Source organism: Papaver somniferum, chromosome 4 (assembly GCF_003573695.1).
Source record: "Papaver somniferum cultivar HN1 chromosome 4, ASM357369v1, whole genome shotgun sequence".
Lineage (NCBI taxonomy): Eukaryota > Viridiplantae > Streptophyta > Magnoliopsida > Ranunculales > Papaveraceae > Papaver > Papaver somniferum.
In genome coordinates, this window is record NC_039361.1 from 21,343,014 (window position 1) to 21,362,771 (window position 19,758).

At 37.2% G+C, this 19,758-nt stretch overlaps 1 protein-coding gene across 1 annotated transcript; it reads left to right on the forward strand.

Annotated features, from left to right (window-relative positions):
• Nucleotides 1-228: 228 nt before the first annotated feature.
• On the forward strand, nt 229-1,949 carry LOC113273600 (salutaridine reductase-like). Its single transcript, XM_026523264.1, has 5 exons — nt 229-367; nt 463-709; nt 956-1,030; nt 1,119-1,307; nt 1,518-1,949. Exons 1-5 carry the CDS (start codon nt 342-344, stop codon nt 1,893-1,895), a joined length of 915 nt encoding a protein of 304 aa, XP_026379049.1. The 5' UTR covers nt 229-341; the 3' UTR covers nt 1,896-1,949.
• Nucleotides 1,950-19,758: the final 17,809 nt, after the last annotated feature.

Consider the following 19,758-nt stretch of genomic DNA (forward strand, 5'->3'; position numbering starts at 1 on the left):
TATCACATTTGGTTGAGTCCGTTGCAGTCGGACAAAAATATTGATCGGGTCCCTCAAACAAAAATCCAAATAAAACGCATTTTCTCTTTTGTTTTTCCTTGGGGCCATATACAGCCATCCAAGTCAGTGGAATGAATACATGCATGCACATTACGGATTAGAGTTCGACACAAATTCTGAAACCAACTCTAAAGGTTAGACTTCAGGAACAAGTATTACAAAGTAAAGTCTAACACAAACTCTATCCAATTACTAACCAGTACTTTTCAACCTCGACAACAAACCACATATTCTCCTTCCTCAAAAGTATCTTATCATCCAGCAACATTTTAAGAAACAGAATGACAGAAATGCAAGCAAAAATCAGGTACGTAAAATGGAAAAATAAGTGTAATCTCAAGTATCTGCTGAATTAGTAACGAAACTATGTGTTCTTATCCATGTTGCTATCTGTATTTTCAGGTGTGCAGTTGTTACCGGTGGAAATAAGGGGATTGGGTTTGAGATTTGTAGACAACTAGCTTCTAAAGGAATTTCAGTTTTGTTGACGGCTAGAGATGTAACCAAGGGTTTAGAAGTAGTTGAGAAGCTCAAAAATTCTTTTGAACTTTCTAATGTTGTTTTTCATCAACTAGATGTGATGAATCCAGTTACCATTTCTTCTCTAGCTGAATTCATCCGAAGTCACTTTGGAAAACTAGATATCTTGGTAAGAAGAATCCAATAACTTAGTTTTTTATTCATATATATGTACTAGGTGCAAACGCTACCAAAGTCGGCGAACAAAATCGATGTTGTTGCTTGTTGACGGATCCATAGACCATGGGGTATGATCCAAGGAGGTGGTTTGTTGATATACTTTGATAACTATAAATTCCATATGGCATGATTAATGTGTATAAGTTGTTCTTTAATCTGAATTTATATTTGAACTCCGCTTTTGAATTCTTGAAAGGTGAATAATGCTGGAATTCTTGGAGCAACAACTGATGCTGTTGGTTTCACGGCAATGGTGCAAGCTCTTGTTCAGGTAGATATCAATCCATTGACATATCTTATTAGTGAGATGATCGCAACATATTTGGTTAGATAAAATGATTACTATCTCACTGTTACAGATAGACCAGAACAAAGAGAAACGACCAAATTTGAAACAAGTGATAACAGAGACTTATGAATTAGCAGAAGAATGCATGCAAACAAATTACTATGGTGTCAAATCAGTGACTAAAGCATTTATTCCTTTACTTCAGCTCTCTGATTCACCAAGAATTGTTAATGTTTCCTCCCTCATAGGAAAGCTGAAGGTAGTTACTCCAACCTCATGTTCTTACATCTTACGAATCCATATGGTTATAACCCCAGTTCTAATATTATCTGTATATGTCCTTAGAAACGGTTTTGAGTCACTACGGGCTAAGTTGCCAATCTTGACCAACCCTTTGGCCGGATTGAGGAATAATGTTTTCCATTTTTCTATAATTCTCACCAAATGTATTCACGTATGTTGATTTTAGTATCTCTGCAATAAAAAGGCTTTGGAAATATTGGATGACAGCGATGGCTTAACAGAAGAGAGAGTGGATGAGATAGTGAACATATTTTTTAAGGATTTCAAAGAAGATCGTTTAGAAACAAAAGGATGGCCTTCATGTCTACCTGCATATACAATCTCAAAAGTATGTTTGAATGCTTATACAAGGATATTGGCAAGAGAATTTCCTACATTTCGTGTAAATTGTGTATGTCCTGGTTGGGTTAAAACAGATATTTGCTACAATAGTGGAGTTTTCACTACTGCAGAAGGTGCGGAAAAAGTTTTGAGTTTGGTTATTGTACCTGATGATGGACCTTCTGGCCTCTACTTTACCAATGGAGAAGTAACACCATTTTGATGTATAATGCAATACAACAGCAAAAAAGATATCATGATTACTGTTTTAGCTCTACGAATTATGTAATTAGAGCCAACATTACGGTGGCTCTCATCCCTTCCCTATCCCTCATACGTGGAAAGGGATAGCACAAGGAAGCCATCCTCATTATGGTGTCCTCGTTTCCCTTCTCTACATGCAACGGCTACTCAATAGCCGTATGAATAGTGCCAAACGGCTACTCAGTAGCCGTATTTTTTTTTCAATCTTTTTTATGAGAATTTATTTATATAGGTAAAAAAAGATATTTTAGGGTAACAAAAAGATATATAATAAATAAAAAAGAAGATATAATAGGTAAAAGAGTTTATGTAATAAAAAAGAGTGAAAATGAAAAGTTTTAACGTAAAACTTTAAAAACCAAATAAAATGTTACGACTACTGTGTAAAAAAATACGACAACTGAGTAGCCGTATGGTTTCCCTTCCCTACAAACGGGATCAGATGTGATCCTCCATGTAGAGATCCCTGTGAATATCCCTACATGAATAGGGATTTGAGAGACCATAACACTTGTTTTTTTTTTTGTGTTTTTAAGGGATAATGAGAGATGGGGAGGGGATGAACCCCACCATAGTGCTAGCTCTAAGTGTTACCATCACTTATTACTTTCCTACAAGTGCCAATTATCTTATTATTAAATGAAAAAATAATCACATTAATTAGTACTTGTTTACTATCAAGACAATTTTCTCTTTGTCATGTTGTTCAAAATGGGCTCGTGGCGAGAAAACATATTGTGTCAAATCAGATTTTAACTATAATACCGGAGCTATGACCACTGCATAAGGTGCCGAACGGAGTTGTAAACGTAGCCCCTGACGACGGATCTTCCCCCTCTACCTTACCAGTGGAGAAGCATCACCATGTTGATCCAAATTAGAAGCAAGAAAAAGCTCACGTCTACATATTGAAGCTCTTAGAGCTAGCAATATAGTGCTAGTTATCCCTTCTCAAAATCAAAAAAACGCAAGTGCTATGGTCTCTCATATCCCTACTCGTGTGGGGATATCAACACATTTCCCTACTCCGTTGATCAAATCTGATCACGCCTATAGGGAAGGGAAATCACACGGGTACTCAGTACCCGTATTTTTTTACGCTTTACGCGTACTGAGTACTCGTATAACCGTTGGTACGGCTACTCAGTACGCATAGCTTTTTACACGGCTACTGAATACCCGTTTCGAGAATTATATTTGTTTGACCTTTTTTTTTGGACACCTCTCTCACACCGGATCCTAACCATCCATCATTAATAACGGCTCTATTTCCACACCGTCGGATCCCAACAACCATTTTTTCAAAATCCCCTATAAATACCACTCTAATTCTCTACTCAAACCACACCAAATCAATTTCTTCTTCCTACATCAATTGATTTCTTCACTAAAATCTTTCCAATTTAATTCTTGTTTAAGTCAGAATTTTAATTTTTGTTTTGCTCATCAATGTCGGAGACTCAAAAGCCAAAAAGGAAACACAGAACGAGATTTACTTCTTTGGAAGATCATCACATTATTACTCAGTACCTTGTTGTTGGTTATAGCAGTTATGAAGATAAGGAAGAGTTTTGGGATGTGATTTTTAATAAATTTGTGGAAGCTTGTGGTGGGAATCGGAACGACCGTATTTCAAAAAGCGTTCGTGAATTTGAGCTCCAAAATTGCACGAGAGGGTATTCAAATCGAAAGAGGAGGAGAGAAATAGAGAAGAAGGAGGAAGGAAAAGAAGAATGGTCGACTGGTTCTGCGTACTGTGAACTTAAATCTATGAAACGCGTATTGAGTACTCGATTTTGATCAAGTCAACAAGTTGACTAATACGCGTACTGAGTACCCGTTTGGCACTATTCATACGCGTACTGAGTACTCGTTTCGTGTAGAGAAGGGATGAGAGGGCACCATAGCAAGCCTGTATTCCTTGTGCCATCCCTTCCCTACATTTGAGGGATATAGAGGGATAGTGAAGGGATAGCGAGCACCATAGTGCTAGCTCTTATACCATAAGAAGTCATCTAATAAACTAATAGGATTAAAAGAGGTAACCACTTTTCATTCTAACTAGACTATTTTCTCAGATGTAGCTAGGTATCCCTTGATCACAAATACGCTAGTCACAATATATCAATTGTCAAAGTTCGTACTGCATAATGCGGTTCTACTTTCGTTTCACGCCCAATTCCCCAACACGAAAGCGCCAGATTGAGATTCACTCAAAGTGGCTTGGAACTTGGTAGCATCAAATTGGCCTTTGATGATCAATATAAGAAGCTTGCACTTAGCGACAAATAATTAAATCAACTTCCAATGCTATCAAACAATCGCACGCGGTAAAACAAGTTTGATGAACTCTTTTGTGGTGATACACTCACCCTGGCGGTGTGTCCCGTAAGAGGCAGTGTGGTGAGCCCCATCAACCCGGTGGTTCAGTAAGGTGGGGATGTCCGATGCCCCACTGCCTTTTGTGGCAGGCTGCGGGACCCAATCTGCCTTCACTTTATTTTAGACTAACTCGTACTGATAATTTGTTCCTCATAAAATTTTGTTTCCAATTTCTTAACTTGTAATGTGAATGGGATGGTAGATTATTGCGGTACATCTTTGCGTTTAAATAAAAGTAAACAAAAAAAATGTAATGAAGTATTTCGAAGTTCATTGCCGTTTATATAAACACCCATTAGGGTTTCTTTAGCACCAATTTGGACTATGTGACAGATTTTATCAAAAGGTAAATTTTGGGTAACGTATGTAGTCATGTAGATCTTGCATCACATTGGAGATTTCGAGTCACAGAAATTTTCTGATTAGGAGCAAGTGTTTGAATTGCATTGGTTATTTGATCACAAGGCATGCTATTAAAGTTGTATGAACTCTCTTAACCCTAAACTGGGTTTGAGATAGCTATTTATATTAATCAAGAATACATAGGTTGCTCATTAGGCAAGTAAGCAATATTATACAGCATTACAGACACATCCTATACATAGCAGGTTAGTCCTAGGTCACACCAACAAGGTCTTGCGTTAACCCTCCCCCCCACCCCCCCACACACACACAAGCTGAACGTGGAGCATCCCGAAGTGAAAGCTTGGACGAAAGAAATTGAAACCGAGGCCTGAGAAGTCCTTTGATAAATAGGTCTGCAAGTTGATGTTGAGTGGGCATATAGATGTTAGAGCACTGCTCGGTCAAACTCGCATGTGTTGCTATCTCAAGCATGTTTGTCAATGTTAGTGATCAAAACTATAAGTCTTGATTTCTAGTCTACTTATAGCTAAGTCTCGGACTAGGATAGAAAGTGTAGTTGAGATCAAGACTCCATGGAGATCATCATACAAAGACGAAGAACTACTCAAGGAACTGGTGGAACTTCATCGACTAAAAGGTATGTGGAGACTTGAACTTATCTATCACTCAAAAGTATCTACTATATCTCCTATCTTAAGACAAAAGTCGTTTTGCTGTATAGACTTTGATTATACACATTTGCTATTTCGAGCCGAGTTTATCTCGCTTATCTATTTCTCAAAATATGTGTTGGTAAGCTTTCGCTTTGGCCAAGTTCATCTTTACTAGTGACGAAAGTCATGATACGTTTCAATTATTTGAAAATGGCTTTGACGAAAAATGGTTTGTGAATAACAATCATATAACGTCCTCTAAGAATGTTTCAATGATTGAAATGAGAGTTTAGATTATATAACCATGGTTGGATATAAACATTGTGAGGTAACTCATACGTGTATAAGTCCTTATTCCTTGAACCAAAGTATGCGTACTTTGTTGCTCAGGAAAACAGGAACAAGAGTCTGCGTACCAAGTCCGCGAACCAAGTCCGCGTACTGTCGGAAGTTCTCATACCGAGAATTTCTGCTGGAGTTTGTGAATTGAAAACAAACTTATTCCGGGTACTTAAGTCCGCGTACCAGTCCGCGTATTTAAGTTGGTTATTTTCTAAAAACAATTATTCGTGAACTTAAACTTATATAAACTAAGAAATGCAAGTTTGCAAACCATGGCTATAAAGTTCATGAATCGATTCGAGTGAATCAAATCGTTTTTGTTTCAATTGTGTCTATTATAAAGATCTAAGCAATTGAAAAACTCTCTAACTAGTTCATTTGAGTCTTTTGAACTAGTTGTGGTAAAGAAGAATATGGTTGATATGAAAGTGCTCATATGGCTAACCATTTGGTTAACTACTGTTGAACCAACTAGATGAAAACCTGATTAGATGAAAACCTGATTACATGTTTGGGTACGGTTACACAAACCTAAAAACGTGCATTTTATTTGTCTGCAACAAGCTAAGTTTCGATGTAACGGTTGAAAGATATTAGCTTGAATCTAATCAGGTTTTCATCTAATGGTGAATATTTAATGCTTTGTTACTAAGCTATCATTGATTGCAAACCTTGATTTGAAAGATTATATAAGGGAGAACTCTAGCAACTGGGAAACTTAATCCCCACACCTCTTGTGTGATACTAGTTGTATTAGCTAGAGTCGATTCTCCTTTAACCTTAGGATTCTTCTCGAGACCTTGTAGGTTAACGACTTGAAGACTTCATTGGGATTGTGAAGCCAGACAGATACTACTTTCTTGTAGCTGTGTGATCTGATCTTGCTGTTTCTATCATATTTGAGTACAATCGTAATATTGTCTTGATATTGATATCTTCGATAGGCAAGATATAAAAGTAGTCACAAACACCTTCGTCTCATCATTTGTGATTCCACAATATCTTCTTTCGCTAGTCGATTAAGATTATTGTGAGGTGATTGATAATTATAGGCTGTTCTTCGGGAATATAAGTCTGGGTTATCAATTGGTTCATGTTCACCTTGATTTATCAAAAGACGGAACAAAAACGCATGGGTATTTCTGTGGGAGACAGATTTATCTATACCGTAGACTTTTCTGTGTGATACAGATTTGTTTATTAAAGCCTTCGACTTTGGGTCGTAACAACTCTTAGTTGTGGGTGAGATCAGCTAAGGGAATCAAGTGCGTAGTATCATGCTGGGATCAGAGACGTAAGGAGCGCAATCGTACCTTGGATCAGTGTGAGATTGATTGGGGTTCAACTACAGTCCAGACCGAAGTTAGTTTGTAGTAGGCTAGTGTCTGTAGCGGCTTAATACAGTGTGTGTTCAATCTGGACTAGGTCCCGGGGTTTTCTGCATTTGCGGTTTCCTCGTTAACAAAACTTTTGGTGTCTGTGTTATTTCTTTTCCGCATTATATTTTGTTATATAATTGAAATATCATAGGTTGTGCGTTGAATCGATCAATTGGGAAACCCAACCTTTGGTTGTTGATGTTCAAGTGATTTATCTTTTATTCAATTAGACTCGCAGATTCCTATTTGCTTGAGTAAGTATTGAATCGAGAAAGAGAGATATAACTCTTTGATATACTTTTATTAAGATTGAGTCTGACTGTCTAGTTGATTCTCTTAAAAGTATATTGGATTTAGTCCATACATATTGCTAAGCGAAATATTGGGGGTGGTTGTTAGACCCCCGCTTTTTCAATTGGTTATCAGAGCAGGCAAACACGTTTAAAGACCTTATCAGTCTGTGTTTGTAGCGACCTGACTCTATGTGAAAAAGAGGGGGTCTAACAACACCACCCAATATTTCGGTTAGCAATCTGTATGGACTAAATCCGAAACACTTACTAGAGAATCAACTAGACAGTCAGACTCAATCTAGATAAAAGTATCTCAAGGAGTTAATATCTCTCTCTTGTTTTGATTCACTCAAGCTAATAGAAATCAGCGAGTCTATAATCAAACACAAGGAATAACGTGGACGGTACCAAAGACCAATGTCCAAGGATCAATCAATATCAATCAACAACCAAAGGTCGGATTTTCAATTGATTGACTCAAACGCACAACCTGTATTATTTCAATTATATAAACAAATATAATACGGAAATAGAAATAACACAAACACCAGAATTTTGTTAACGAGGAAAACCCAAATGCAGAAAAACCCCGGGACCTAGTCCAGATTGAATACACACTGTATTAAGACGCTACAGACACTAGCCTACTCCAAGCTAACTTCGGACTGGACTATAGTTGAACCCCAATCAGTCTCCCACTGATCCAAGGTACAGTGGTACTCCCTACGCCTCTGATCCCAGCAGGATACTGCGCACTTGATTCCCTTAGCTGATCTCACCCACAACTAAGAGTTACTACGACCCAAAATCGCAGGCTTTAACAATAAACAAATCTGTCTCACACAGACAAGTCTATCAAATGATCATTTTATCTCCCACAGAGAACCCTAAAAGTTTTTGTTCCGTCTTTTGATAATAATCAAGGTGAATAGGAACCAATTGATAATCCGGTCTTATATTCCCGAAGAACAACCTAGATTAATCAATCACCTCACAACAATCTTAATCGTATGGTAGCGAAACAAGATGTCGTGGAATCACAAACAATGAGATGAAGGTGTTTGTGATTACTTTTTATATATTGCCTATTAGATCGAAAACTTAGCTTGTCATACACAAATGACTGTACGCTTCTAGGTTTGTTAACCGCACCCAAACGTGTACATTTTTGGTTCAACAATAGTCTACCCAAAGAGGTAAACCATATGAGCGTTTCCTACCAACCATGTTCTTCTTCACCATAACTAGTTCAATTGACTCAAATGAACTAGTTAAGAGAGTTGTTCAATTGCAAGGAAACCTTATGTAACTACACAAGACACAATTGAAGCAAAGGTGATTTGATTCACTCGAATCGGTTCATGAACTTTAATAGCCACGGTTTGCAAATGCATTCCTTAGTATTTTAAGATTAATTTCAGAAATCATCTTTAGATATATAAGCTTCTCAAGTTCGCAGACTAGGTTCGCGGACTTAAGACACTGGATAGAGTTTACAAACTCCAGAAGAAATTCTCGGGTTCGAGAACTACGCCGGTTCGCGGACTGGGTTCGCGGACTTGGCACTTTCCATACTTCCGGTTCTCTTGATCAACAAAGTTCGAAAACTTCGGTTCAAGGAATCCATTAGTTATGTAATCTAAACTCTCATTCCAATCATTGAAACATTCTTAGAGGACGTTATATAGTTGTTACACTATTTCTCGTCAAAGCAATTTTCAAAGTGATTGAAACATTCATGACTTTCGTCACTAGGTAAAGATAAACTTGGTCGAAGCAAAAAGCTTACCAACACGTATTTCGAGATATAGATAGATGAGGTATACTCAGCTCTAAATACCAAATGTGTATGATCTAGTCTATATATATAGATTACGACTTTTGTCTCAAAGAGTAGGAGATAGAATAGATAGACTTTTGAGTGACAGATAAGTTCAAGTCTCCACATATCTATTTTTCGAGTAGTTCCATCGGTTCCTTGAGTAGATCTTCTACTTGTATGATGAATCGCGATGAAGTCCTTGAGCTGAACTACACTTACTATCCTAGTCCGAGACTTAGCTATAAGAGACTAGAAATCAAGACTTATAGTTTTGATCACTAACATTGACAAACATGCTTGAGATAGCAATGCATGCAAGTTTGACCGAGCAATGCTCTAACAATCTCCCCCTTTGTCAATTTTAGCGACAAAACTATTAATACATATGGAAGACAAAAAAGATAATGAAACTTTAGTAGCTCCTATTCCACATGTCTAATCTTCAACATTCCTCGAAATCTTCAGCACTTCCAAGTACTCCAATGATCCCAAAGGTTGTAAGTTTAGCATCACCATTGTTGAAGATCCGTAGCTATAACAATGAGAAAGCATCGGTCTCGATCATTGTTATACAGTGTCATAGTATTATTACACAGTGTCAAAGTCCAATTGTATCACAACTTCAACAATAATACTATGGTGATATGTATCACTCCCCCTTAGTCAATACTCCATCTCACATGAAAACCACTCCCCCTTACACAATGATCCGAAAACCATATATATTTGTAGTGTGAACTACATATTAATTCTTCTCCTTTTTGTCAATAAGATTGGCAAAGGTACAAGAACGGGATCATAATGAAATTTCCGTAAGAGATATTTCATGACTGAGAGAAAGAAACACACATCATCTTATTTAGATGCAATCATATAGCCGAAGCTAACAACATTCATCAAGGAGTTTAAAGATACAAGATAACCCTTCTAAAATTCCACAGCTGCACACCCCTCAAGATATGACCATTAAGAAAAAGTTCAAAAGAACTCTCCCCCATTAGATGTCATTCCCAAGGGAACAACAACGAGCGACCTTAATTTCAAGAGAAACGAAGGATTTTGACACACACAAAAGATGACACTAACAAGACAGAAAACAACCCTACTGAACTGAAGTAACCTACTGGAGTTTCAAACTCAATTTCCCAAAAGATAGAGATAAGCACAAGGGCAAGAGTTATAGAAACGCTTAATGAACCAAAACAACACCAATAGACTGCCGCAAGTGTTGGAATGTTTGGTAAGAATATCAGCCAATTGTTGTTCGGAAGGCACAAATTCCATACTTATGATAACGTTTTCATAAATATCACGAATAAAATGGTACCTTATGTCAATGTGCTTTGTTCTTGAGTGCTCAACGGGATTCTCAGTGATTCCAATCACACTAGAGTTATCACATAAGATCTTCATTATTCCAGTATCAACTCCATAATAAGATATCATTTATTTCATCCATAGGAGTTGAGTACATCATGAACCAGCAGCAATATATTCTGCTTCACATGTAGACAGGGATTGAGAATTTTGTTTTTTTTACTGCCAAGCAACAATATTCAGTCCTACGCAGCAGAAACCCCCTGATGTACTTTCTGTCCTCGACACATCCTGCCCAATCAGCATCTGAATATGCAGATAAATCAGTGTTAGTATCAAAAGTGTAAGATAAACCATACCCGACAGTGTGATTAATATATCGAATGATCCTTTTTGCAGCTGCAAGATGAGATTCCTTTGGATTTGTCTGAAACCTGGCACAACAACCAACACTAAAACAAATATCAAGTCTAGTAGCTGTAAGATACAAAAGGCTATCAATAATAGATCGATACAGCTTTTGATCCACTTTTGCTCCTTTCTCATCTCTATGTAGTTTACCAGTGGTGGGCATAGGTGTTAATTTTGGAGAACACTTATCCAGGCCAAATCTTGTCACAAGATCACGAGCATACTTCTCTTGGGATAAGTAAGTTTCATTCTTATGTTGTTGAATTTGTAATCCTAAGAAGAATTTTAATTCACCAACATTGCTCATTTCAAATTCCTTAGCAAGAGAGGCTTGGAAGTCCTTTGCAAAAATTTCAGAAGTTGATCCATAGATGATATCATCTACATAGATTTGAGAAATAACAACATCTTTCCCAATCCATTTGGTAAACAACGTTTTGTCAGCTCCGCCTCTTGAAAAACCTTTTCTAATGAGAGAAGTAGTAAGTTTTTCAAACCAGGCTCTAGGTGCTTGTTTCAACCCATACAATGCCATTTTGAGCTTTTGCACATGATCTGGGAAATCAGGGTTTTCAAACCCCTTTGGTTGAACAACATAGACTTCTTCCTTTAAGATTTCGTTAAGGAACGCGGATTTTATATCCATTTAAAACAGCTTAACCTTAAGAAAACAAGCATGATCTAACAAGAGACGAATGGACTCAAGGCGTGCCACGGGAGCAAAGGTCTCGTCAAAGTCAATCCCTTCAATATGTGAATATCCTTGAGCGACAAGTCTAGCTTTGTTTCTGACAATCGTTCCAAATTCGTCAGACTTATTCTTGAATATCCATTTGGTACCAGCAATATTGATATTGGAGGGACAAGGTACAAGTTCCCACACATCTTGCCTTTGAAATTGATTTAACTCTTCATGCATAGCATTCACCCAAAAGGGATCGTTCAGAGCTTCATCAATATTTATTGGTTCTACTTGCGAAAGATAACAACCAAAATTGCAAATATTTTGAAGTTGTCCTCTAGTTTTAGCTGTAGAATCTCTTCCTCCAATAATACTGTTTGGATCATGATTCCTTTGAACCCAGAGATGTCGTGGAGGAACACGTTCTTGTTCATCAGGGATGCCTTGATCATTGATCTTCTCCTCGTCACTAGAAATGTCAGGATCAGTAACAGTTGGGATAACTTCAACTGATTCTGTAATTTCTTTGACTTTTTATGTAGTTGCAGGAAATCCTACACTACACCCCTCATATGATTTCATTTTTGATCAACTCATTTTTAGGTTTACACTCTTAATTTTATTGATTAATTTTTGAATGTTCTTACAAGAAAGATAAAGAAGTCAAGAATGATCTCTGCTTTGGAATTTCTCTCTCCTATTTACTTGATTCTTACTCAAAAAGATCTCTCTCCCTCTTTACAACTCGAATGACTATTTATAAGGAAATGCATCGTGGATGACAGCTAATCTGTCCTTTATTTTCGGATGTGGTTTGCGACATTCTCGCAACCTTACAAATGTTAATTTTGCAAGCTCTCTAATTTTCGCAATACTATCACATTTTTCTCATGATCCTTGCTGACGTCATTTCTGAAATTGTTCTGCGACGCTATTGTACAATACCATTGATAATTTCGCTGAGACATAATTGTTGCTAGATTCTAATCCTACATCTTTCCTCTTCTCATATCTTCTCTGCAAAGTAGAGAATGATGTGAGAAATGCTGCAACTGCTTATCTTTTTATATTCCACATTTATCACACGTACTCTCTCTTCCATTTATTTCTTGACACGTCTTTTGTAACCACCACCTTTCAACCGCTCACATCTCTTCGTCTTAATGGTGTTTATTTCTTCGAGAAGTAAATTTTCTTTATATACTCTTCTCCCTCCCTCTTTCCACTTTTCTTTTTACTTTCTCTTCTATTTTTATTCTCTCATCTCTGCAACTCTATCATTCTTCTGCAAATTCTACTGCTGTAATTTTTTCTTCCTTCAATTCTTTTACTTTCTATACATTCCCATACTCTATATTCAATCATGGCTCCAAGTGGTCATAGATATGAGAAGAATCTACAAGATGTCCAAAAATATCTTGCTAATAAAGGTCTTACACTCTCCCCCATTCCTGGTGTGAATGCCAAATCAATTCTTTCTGCCAAGCTTTTCTCCAATCAAAATTGTGATGATGAATCAATCATAATTTCGCTAGGTCAAATTCTCGCAGGTCTCCCTATTCCTCTTTATAACCCAGACAATCCTTTATTTTATGAAATTCTCGCTCATCCGGGGTTTTCGCGAGCCATTTTCCAACTAAGTGGGGACTGCATCCGTCTGATGCTAGAGTTTGCTAATCGTGGTGCTGGTAGAGGATATATTTACTCCAAAGAACTTAGGCATCCAAAATTCGCAGACCTAGAGATAGTTGCTGAGAAATATACAGTGGAGAATTTTTTTGAAAACTACGAACTTATCTCCATGAAGAAAGAGAATACTCGCTGGGGTATTCGATTAAGAAGAAAAGATAACATTGATGAAGCCAAAATTCTTATGCAAGATATTGACTGGCATTCTGGTAAAAACACAACTCTTCGCAAATCCAAAGATGACAAATGGTGTGTGTTTCCTTTAATGCTAAAGGGTCCTTACATTGCTGTATCAAACGTTCTTCCTGCGAATCTCGCTGCATATCAACCTTGGGTTTTCTCCTGAACCGAGAAGGAGAAAGAGGTATACTTCTTCCCTTTAACTCATTTTATACTTATTTATTGATTTTTACTATTATGTTCGCTAACTCTTGCGATATTCCGCAGATCCAAAAACTAAAAGATAGTTATAACAGGACTGGGAAATCTAGTACTCTGTTAGCTCTTCGCTTCCACAGATGAGGTAAGAAATTTTCTTTTATGACTTTAAATAGTACTGTTACTTCTATGCTTCCATTTCTTATTTCTATGTGTGTGTGAAGGTTATTGCTGAAGTAGAAGAATCTGTTGATGCTGCGAAGATTGTTGATAAAGGTAAAGGTACTCTTCGCAGGTAAAAATCAACTGGTCCTCCTCCAAAGAAAAGAAAATTTCGTTCTCCTTCTCCTTCAAATGTTCTTCCTAACGAAAATTCTGAAAATGATAAGGATGATGAAGATAACGATGATCTTGCTGCAACTGAAGATTCTCCACCTGAATCTTCTATGGCTAAGCTTTCTGGCCTCTTTTCTGATTCTCTATAAGGGATGGGAGATAACCAATTCGCAAATACCTGCAAAGATCTCGCTACCCTTTGTGATGTCCCTTTACTGGATGGTGATAACTCTCTTCGCGGAGTTTCTAGATTAGTGACTCCCGACTTCTTGCATTCTCTCAATAGTCTGGTATACTTTTATCTTTTTACTTTTTCATTATTATAACTCAAAATCTCTTTCTATATTAATATTTTATTTATTTATTTTTGCAGGCTGGAAAAGCTTCTTTTGTTGTTGCCTCAGATCTAGAGAGAAGACCCGAAAATCTTGAAAAAAAAAATCTTCAATTTCGCAGAAAGAATGAGGACTTGGAAGCTGAAGTTAAAAGTCTTCGCGAGAAAAATAGGCAATTAGAAATTTATTCTTCCTCATATAAGAATAAAATTTCTAGTCTTCAACAAGCCAATAATAAGCTTTACGGTATGTTGCTCTTCTTTTCTCTTTATTCATTCATTCTGTTGTTTTATCTTATTTAAATGATCCTTTTTGCAGACATTTATGGTCTTTCTGATGAAGCTACCCTTCTTCGCTCATTTCCTAATGCCTTGGATAATGATACCCTTCTTGAACGCCTTAACAATTCTTTAAATAGCTTCTCAAATGATAGAATTTCATCTCTTTCTCTAAATGAACTTAGATCGAAATTTCGTCTTAGAGATTGAACATAGATCCAGTTTAGGCTTAGCCAACAGATTTAAGCGTCTCCTTATTGATTCCAAAGAGAAAACCAATGAATTAAGAACCAAAATTAGCGGTCTCATAGATGATAAGGATCGTATCTCTGATCAAGGTGCCAAGGCTTTAGCGAAATTCCAAGAGGCTCTCCTTGAAGTTCAACTTGAGCGAGATGAAGCTAACCGCAAGAATATTGAACTCTGCGAAAGGGAAAATCAAATTCGTTCTCGTCTTCTCATAAGTAGTGAGGATGAATTTGTCTGGGCTGCGAAAATTTTAGATGATGCTAGAAAAGATTTAGGCGTAAATGTTAGTCTCCAAGTTGAACATACAGCCTTGATTAGAGACATGATTTCTGACAGAGAAGGTTGCTAATTGCTCTTCTTTACTAATCTTTTGCTTCTTATGAATTTTCATCAAGTTAATAATTGGTTGCCTTTTGTTCGCAGATTCTGAAAATAAATATCGTGAAAAGATTGAAGAACTTGAAGCTGAAAAGAGGAACTCGCAAAGAATCTTTCTTCTCGCAACGACAAGTATTCTAGATTGAAGAATCAAATCAAATCCATTGAGAATTTTAAGAATGACGCTATGCATTTTCGCAATCAAACCATCCAGATGGTTTGTGATGATCATAATATCCCACATTCTGATTATCCTTGTCTTTTAGAAGAAATCCCACAAATACTCCCAGTTTGATTATCTCTGATAGCGAAGCTGACGATGAAGAATCTGATAGTGATGGAAGTTCTGATGGTGATAAAGATTCTGACGCAGATGAAGAAGGAAACAAGTCTGGTGAAGATAATGAGGATTAACCAAGAAATAGTCTTTACTTCTTTCTTTGATTCTTTGTAATACTTGTACACTTATTTCTTCTTTCTGTATATTTGGTTTCTTCATTTTAACCTGCATGAATAAAACAATTCTTCTTTGCAATACAATTAATCAATATAATTATTAATTCTTGAATTTTTGAGTAAATCTCTCATATGGAGATAAATAACATTTTCTAATTTCATACATTCCCATACTTGCCTCTGTTATTTGAATCCAAATGAGAGATTCATAAAATTTTCTTATTGTATAATTTCAGCCTTTTGCGAAGTGATTTTGTTTCTTTTCAAAATCTCATTCCTGTGTGGTCTTATTTTCCTTCCTAATTAAAGGTCTTATTATGCCACCTCTTGTCATTGCGACAAAATCGCAGGACGTCCTTGCATTTTCATGCAAAAACCCATTGATCTTGCCTTAACTTTTTCTTTTGTATTATGGCCTCTTCAGGAATGTTGCGACAATATGACAGGCCTAAATATTCTTGCGAAAATAAAGCCCCATGACATTGCCGTCTTGCGACGAAATCGCAGGACGTCTTCGCACTTTCATGCGAAAACCCATTGATCTCGTCTTATATTTTTCTTTTGTATTATTGCCTCTTCAGGATTGTTGCACAAATATGACAAGCCTTAATATCCTTGCGAATAAAAAGCCTCATGACATTTGCGTCTTAAGACACTTATCAGCTCCCTAATGGAGGGTGCCGCCCTTATCTCCCCCTGGTTGCCCCTTCAAGGAGGCGTACTTCTACCATACAAGGTTAGCTCCTCCCATCCAGTCTTAACAACAACCAGTTTTTTCGCAGCCTCTTATCCCTTTTACCTATAGGGCTTATGGTTACGAGACTGCACCCTAAGTGGGGTTTTCTTCAGGCCGAGTGCAGTATAAGCCAAGACTTGTCAAGAATGGCAAGGACGCTTCAAACGCCCCGGCACCTTGACTCAACCGTGTACCTCGGCGCCTTGATCAGATTCTGCACTCCTTGGGAGAGTCCTTATTACCTTAGTCGCCCAACCTAAGTCATATGCTTAAGTTGAGAATCCAAGGTGCCTCTCCCGGATGGGCTTATTGACCCCAAATCTCCATGACTCAGGTTCCGGTGGCGGTGTAGCCTTTCCCTGAGCCATGTAACAGGTACCCCCTAATATGACGTACTTTAGGTCTTACATTTGCCTCTTGCGAAATTTATTCGCGAACTAGGGTGTACGCCATAAAGGTTCGCCTCTTTCTCTTTTGTCATTCTTTTCTGATTATTTTCTGTAAAATTCATTATCTCTGCGAGAGTCTCGCAATTCATAATATTGTATCTGAATTTCGCAATCTCAATTTTGTTGTTCAATCAAATGTATTTTTGAGAATTTTACTTATTGCGAGATTATCGCAACAACTTAATCATTCATACATTTCTTGTTTTATTACTTTTGCCTCCTCTGCTTCTTTATGATTTTCTGCTACTGCTTCCTTGGTAATGGTATGTTCATCCTTTTTATCCTGAGCTAGCATTTTTGAACATCTCTTTCCTTTCTTTTCGATTGTATCCACCATCAACTTCTCACTTCTTTGTACATCCTTGATTTTGTGTCGCCAGTTTTCCTTCTTGTTTGCTCTTCCTTCGCAAGATTCTATCTCAGTTTCGTAACATTTCTTTCCTTCAACCCAATCTCCCTTTATGATTCCTACACCATTGGGGTGAGGGAATTTGATGCATTGATGGAAAGTTGAAGCTACACCTAGAATCCCATGTAGCCAAGGTCGACCAATTAATGCATTGTAGGGTGATTCTACATCAACGACACAGAATGAGATTTCAGAAGATATTCCCTTCAATGGAATTTGCATAGTAACCTCCCCTTTAGGCTTGTTAGCAGTACCATTAAAACCATATATCTTATATGTTGATGGTATAAGATCATCATCTCTTCCACCCATGGTTTTATAAGTATGATAAAATAAGATGTTCACAGAGCTTCCAGTATCGACTAGAATTCTATTGATTGCCCATGAATCTTCAGCTTCATCATCCTCATCTTTTCGGTTTTGGATTAATTTCTAATTTTATTACCAATGGATTGTCATGCACCTCTTCTCCTTCGGGAATTTCTTCTGCGGTAAAAGAAATGATCTGTTTCTGCCATTCATCTAATAGAGATTTTCACATATTCATAATTTCTCTTCCATTATTATCTCTTGCGAACACTCTACTCAAAACATTATCATGAAAATCTTCAATTGTCTTATATGAATGTACGATAGAGTGACAGAATAGATTTTTTGCTTTTGCACCAACTTCTATGAAGAATGTTTCTTTTTTTTCATCGTATTCACTTTGTGATGTTCTGGCGGTGGTGGTAATGGTTGAGTTGCGGATGCCCTACCAGAAAGTCGTTTAGTTTTCCTTGATCTATCATTCTCAAAATAATTCTCTTTACATTTCTGCAATCGTTTGTGGTATGTCCATGAAAATGATGATAAGAACAAAATTCATGACTTCTGTGATTTGGAGGTGGTTCCGTTCCCATGTTCCATGGTGTTGGTATATTCTCCATCAAGATTATAGCTTCCCATATCTTCTCCACACTTGCATTTAGAGGTGGCATCTTGATTTCTTCCCATACTACCTTGTGACCTCCTTGTCCTCTATTAAAGTTTGGTCTTTGACCTCCATAAGTTTCTTGCGGTTGATCGAGTCTTTGAATCTTGTTATTTCCTCCACGACTGTAGAAATTTCTTTCTCTTTCATACTCTTCTTGATCTCGACTCCCATAGCTACCAACTTCTGCTGATTTTACTGTCACCTTTTCTTGTTGTACTTGCGAAGTATTCGCCACTGTGTTTATTAGCTTGGGTAATAAGCTTGCATTCGCTGTTTGTGAGCTGGTGTTCGCAACTGGATATGATTCCATTTCATTTTGTCTTTCCTCTAAAGCAATGTATTCTTCTTGAAGTTCTCGCAATTCAGTCATTGTAATCGTATTCTTGACTCTGAAAATTTGGACATACAACAGGTTTGTTGCAAACATAGCATTGATAAATGATAATATGAGATATCTCTCATCTACACGGCCAGCCATTTCGCTACACATAGTTCTCCATCTTTTAGTCAAGTGTTTCAAACTTTCGCCAATCCTTTGTTTTAATCCAAACACATCTTCTATACCAGGTCGTGAGGAATTATTACTTATATATGCCCCAAGAATGTGGTCTGCAAATGATTGAAGGAGGTTATTGTATTCTTTGGTAAACCTTCAAACCATTTTAACGCTTCTCCTGTTAAGCTGGATGCGAAATATTTGCACAATACCGCATCATGATTTTCCCATTGTAACATGCACCTCACATAAGCTTTAATGTGTTGAATTGCACAAGTTGTTCCATCGAAAATGGTTAATGCGGGCAAATTGCATTTCGGTGGTATTCCTCCTAATTGTACTTCCCTTGTAAATGGAGTTTTCGCAGCTTCTTCTATTGCTTCATCCAATTGTCTTCTACCTACTTCTCCTCTGTTATTTAGCATTCCTCTCATTTCTTCTAATTCTTTCAAGATTTGTTTACACCTGAATCTTGACCCATTGGTCTCTTTAATTTTGCTTCTCTTCTTCTGCGTTCACGTCTATCTTCTCTTGCGAAATTTTGTATCTCTTCTTCATTATCCTCATCTCGTCTTCTTCTGCGATTCTCTTCCTCATCCCTATCTTGAATTCGCAAATGATGATGTCGTTCATTTTCCCCTCCATAATTTTGTTCATTTATTATCAATTTAATTCTCTGTCTTTCATCCGTTCTCTTTATTCTACCATACTCTTGATTGAGATTATCGTTATTCCGGTTTTATATATGCCTTCTTTCCTGATTGTCATGATTGTTTTGGCGAATTGTCTCATGAAACTCTTGTTCTTCCATTTCCGCTCTCAATCTTTCACGTTCGCAGATTAAACGTGCTTGTTCAGCATTATGTCTTTCAATTTCTTCTTCAATCGTCTGTTGATTTCTTTTAGTTTTTCTCACATGTAAAATTATTCTTCCTTCCTCTTGATTTCCTTCGCCATCTTGGTTATTTTGTCTCTGATTTTCCCCGTTCTCTTGATTTCCTCCAATTTGC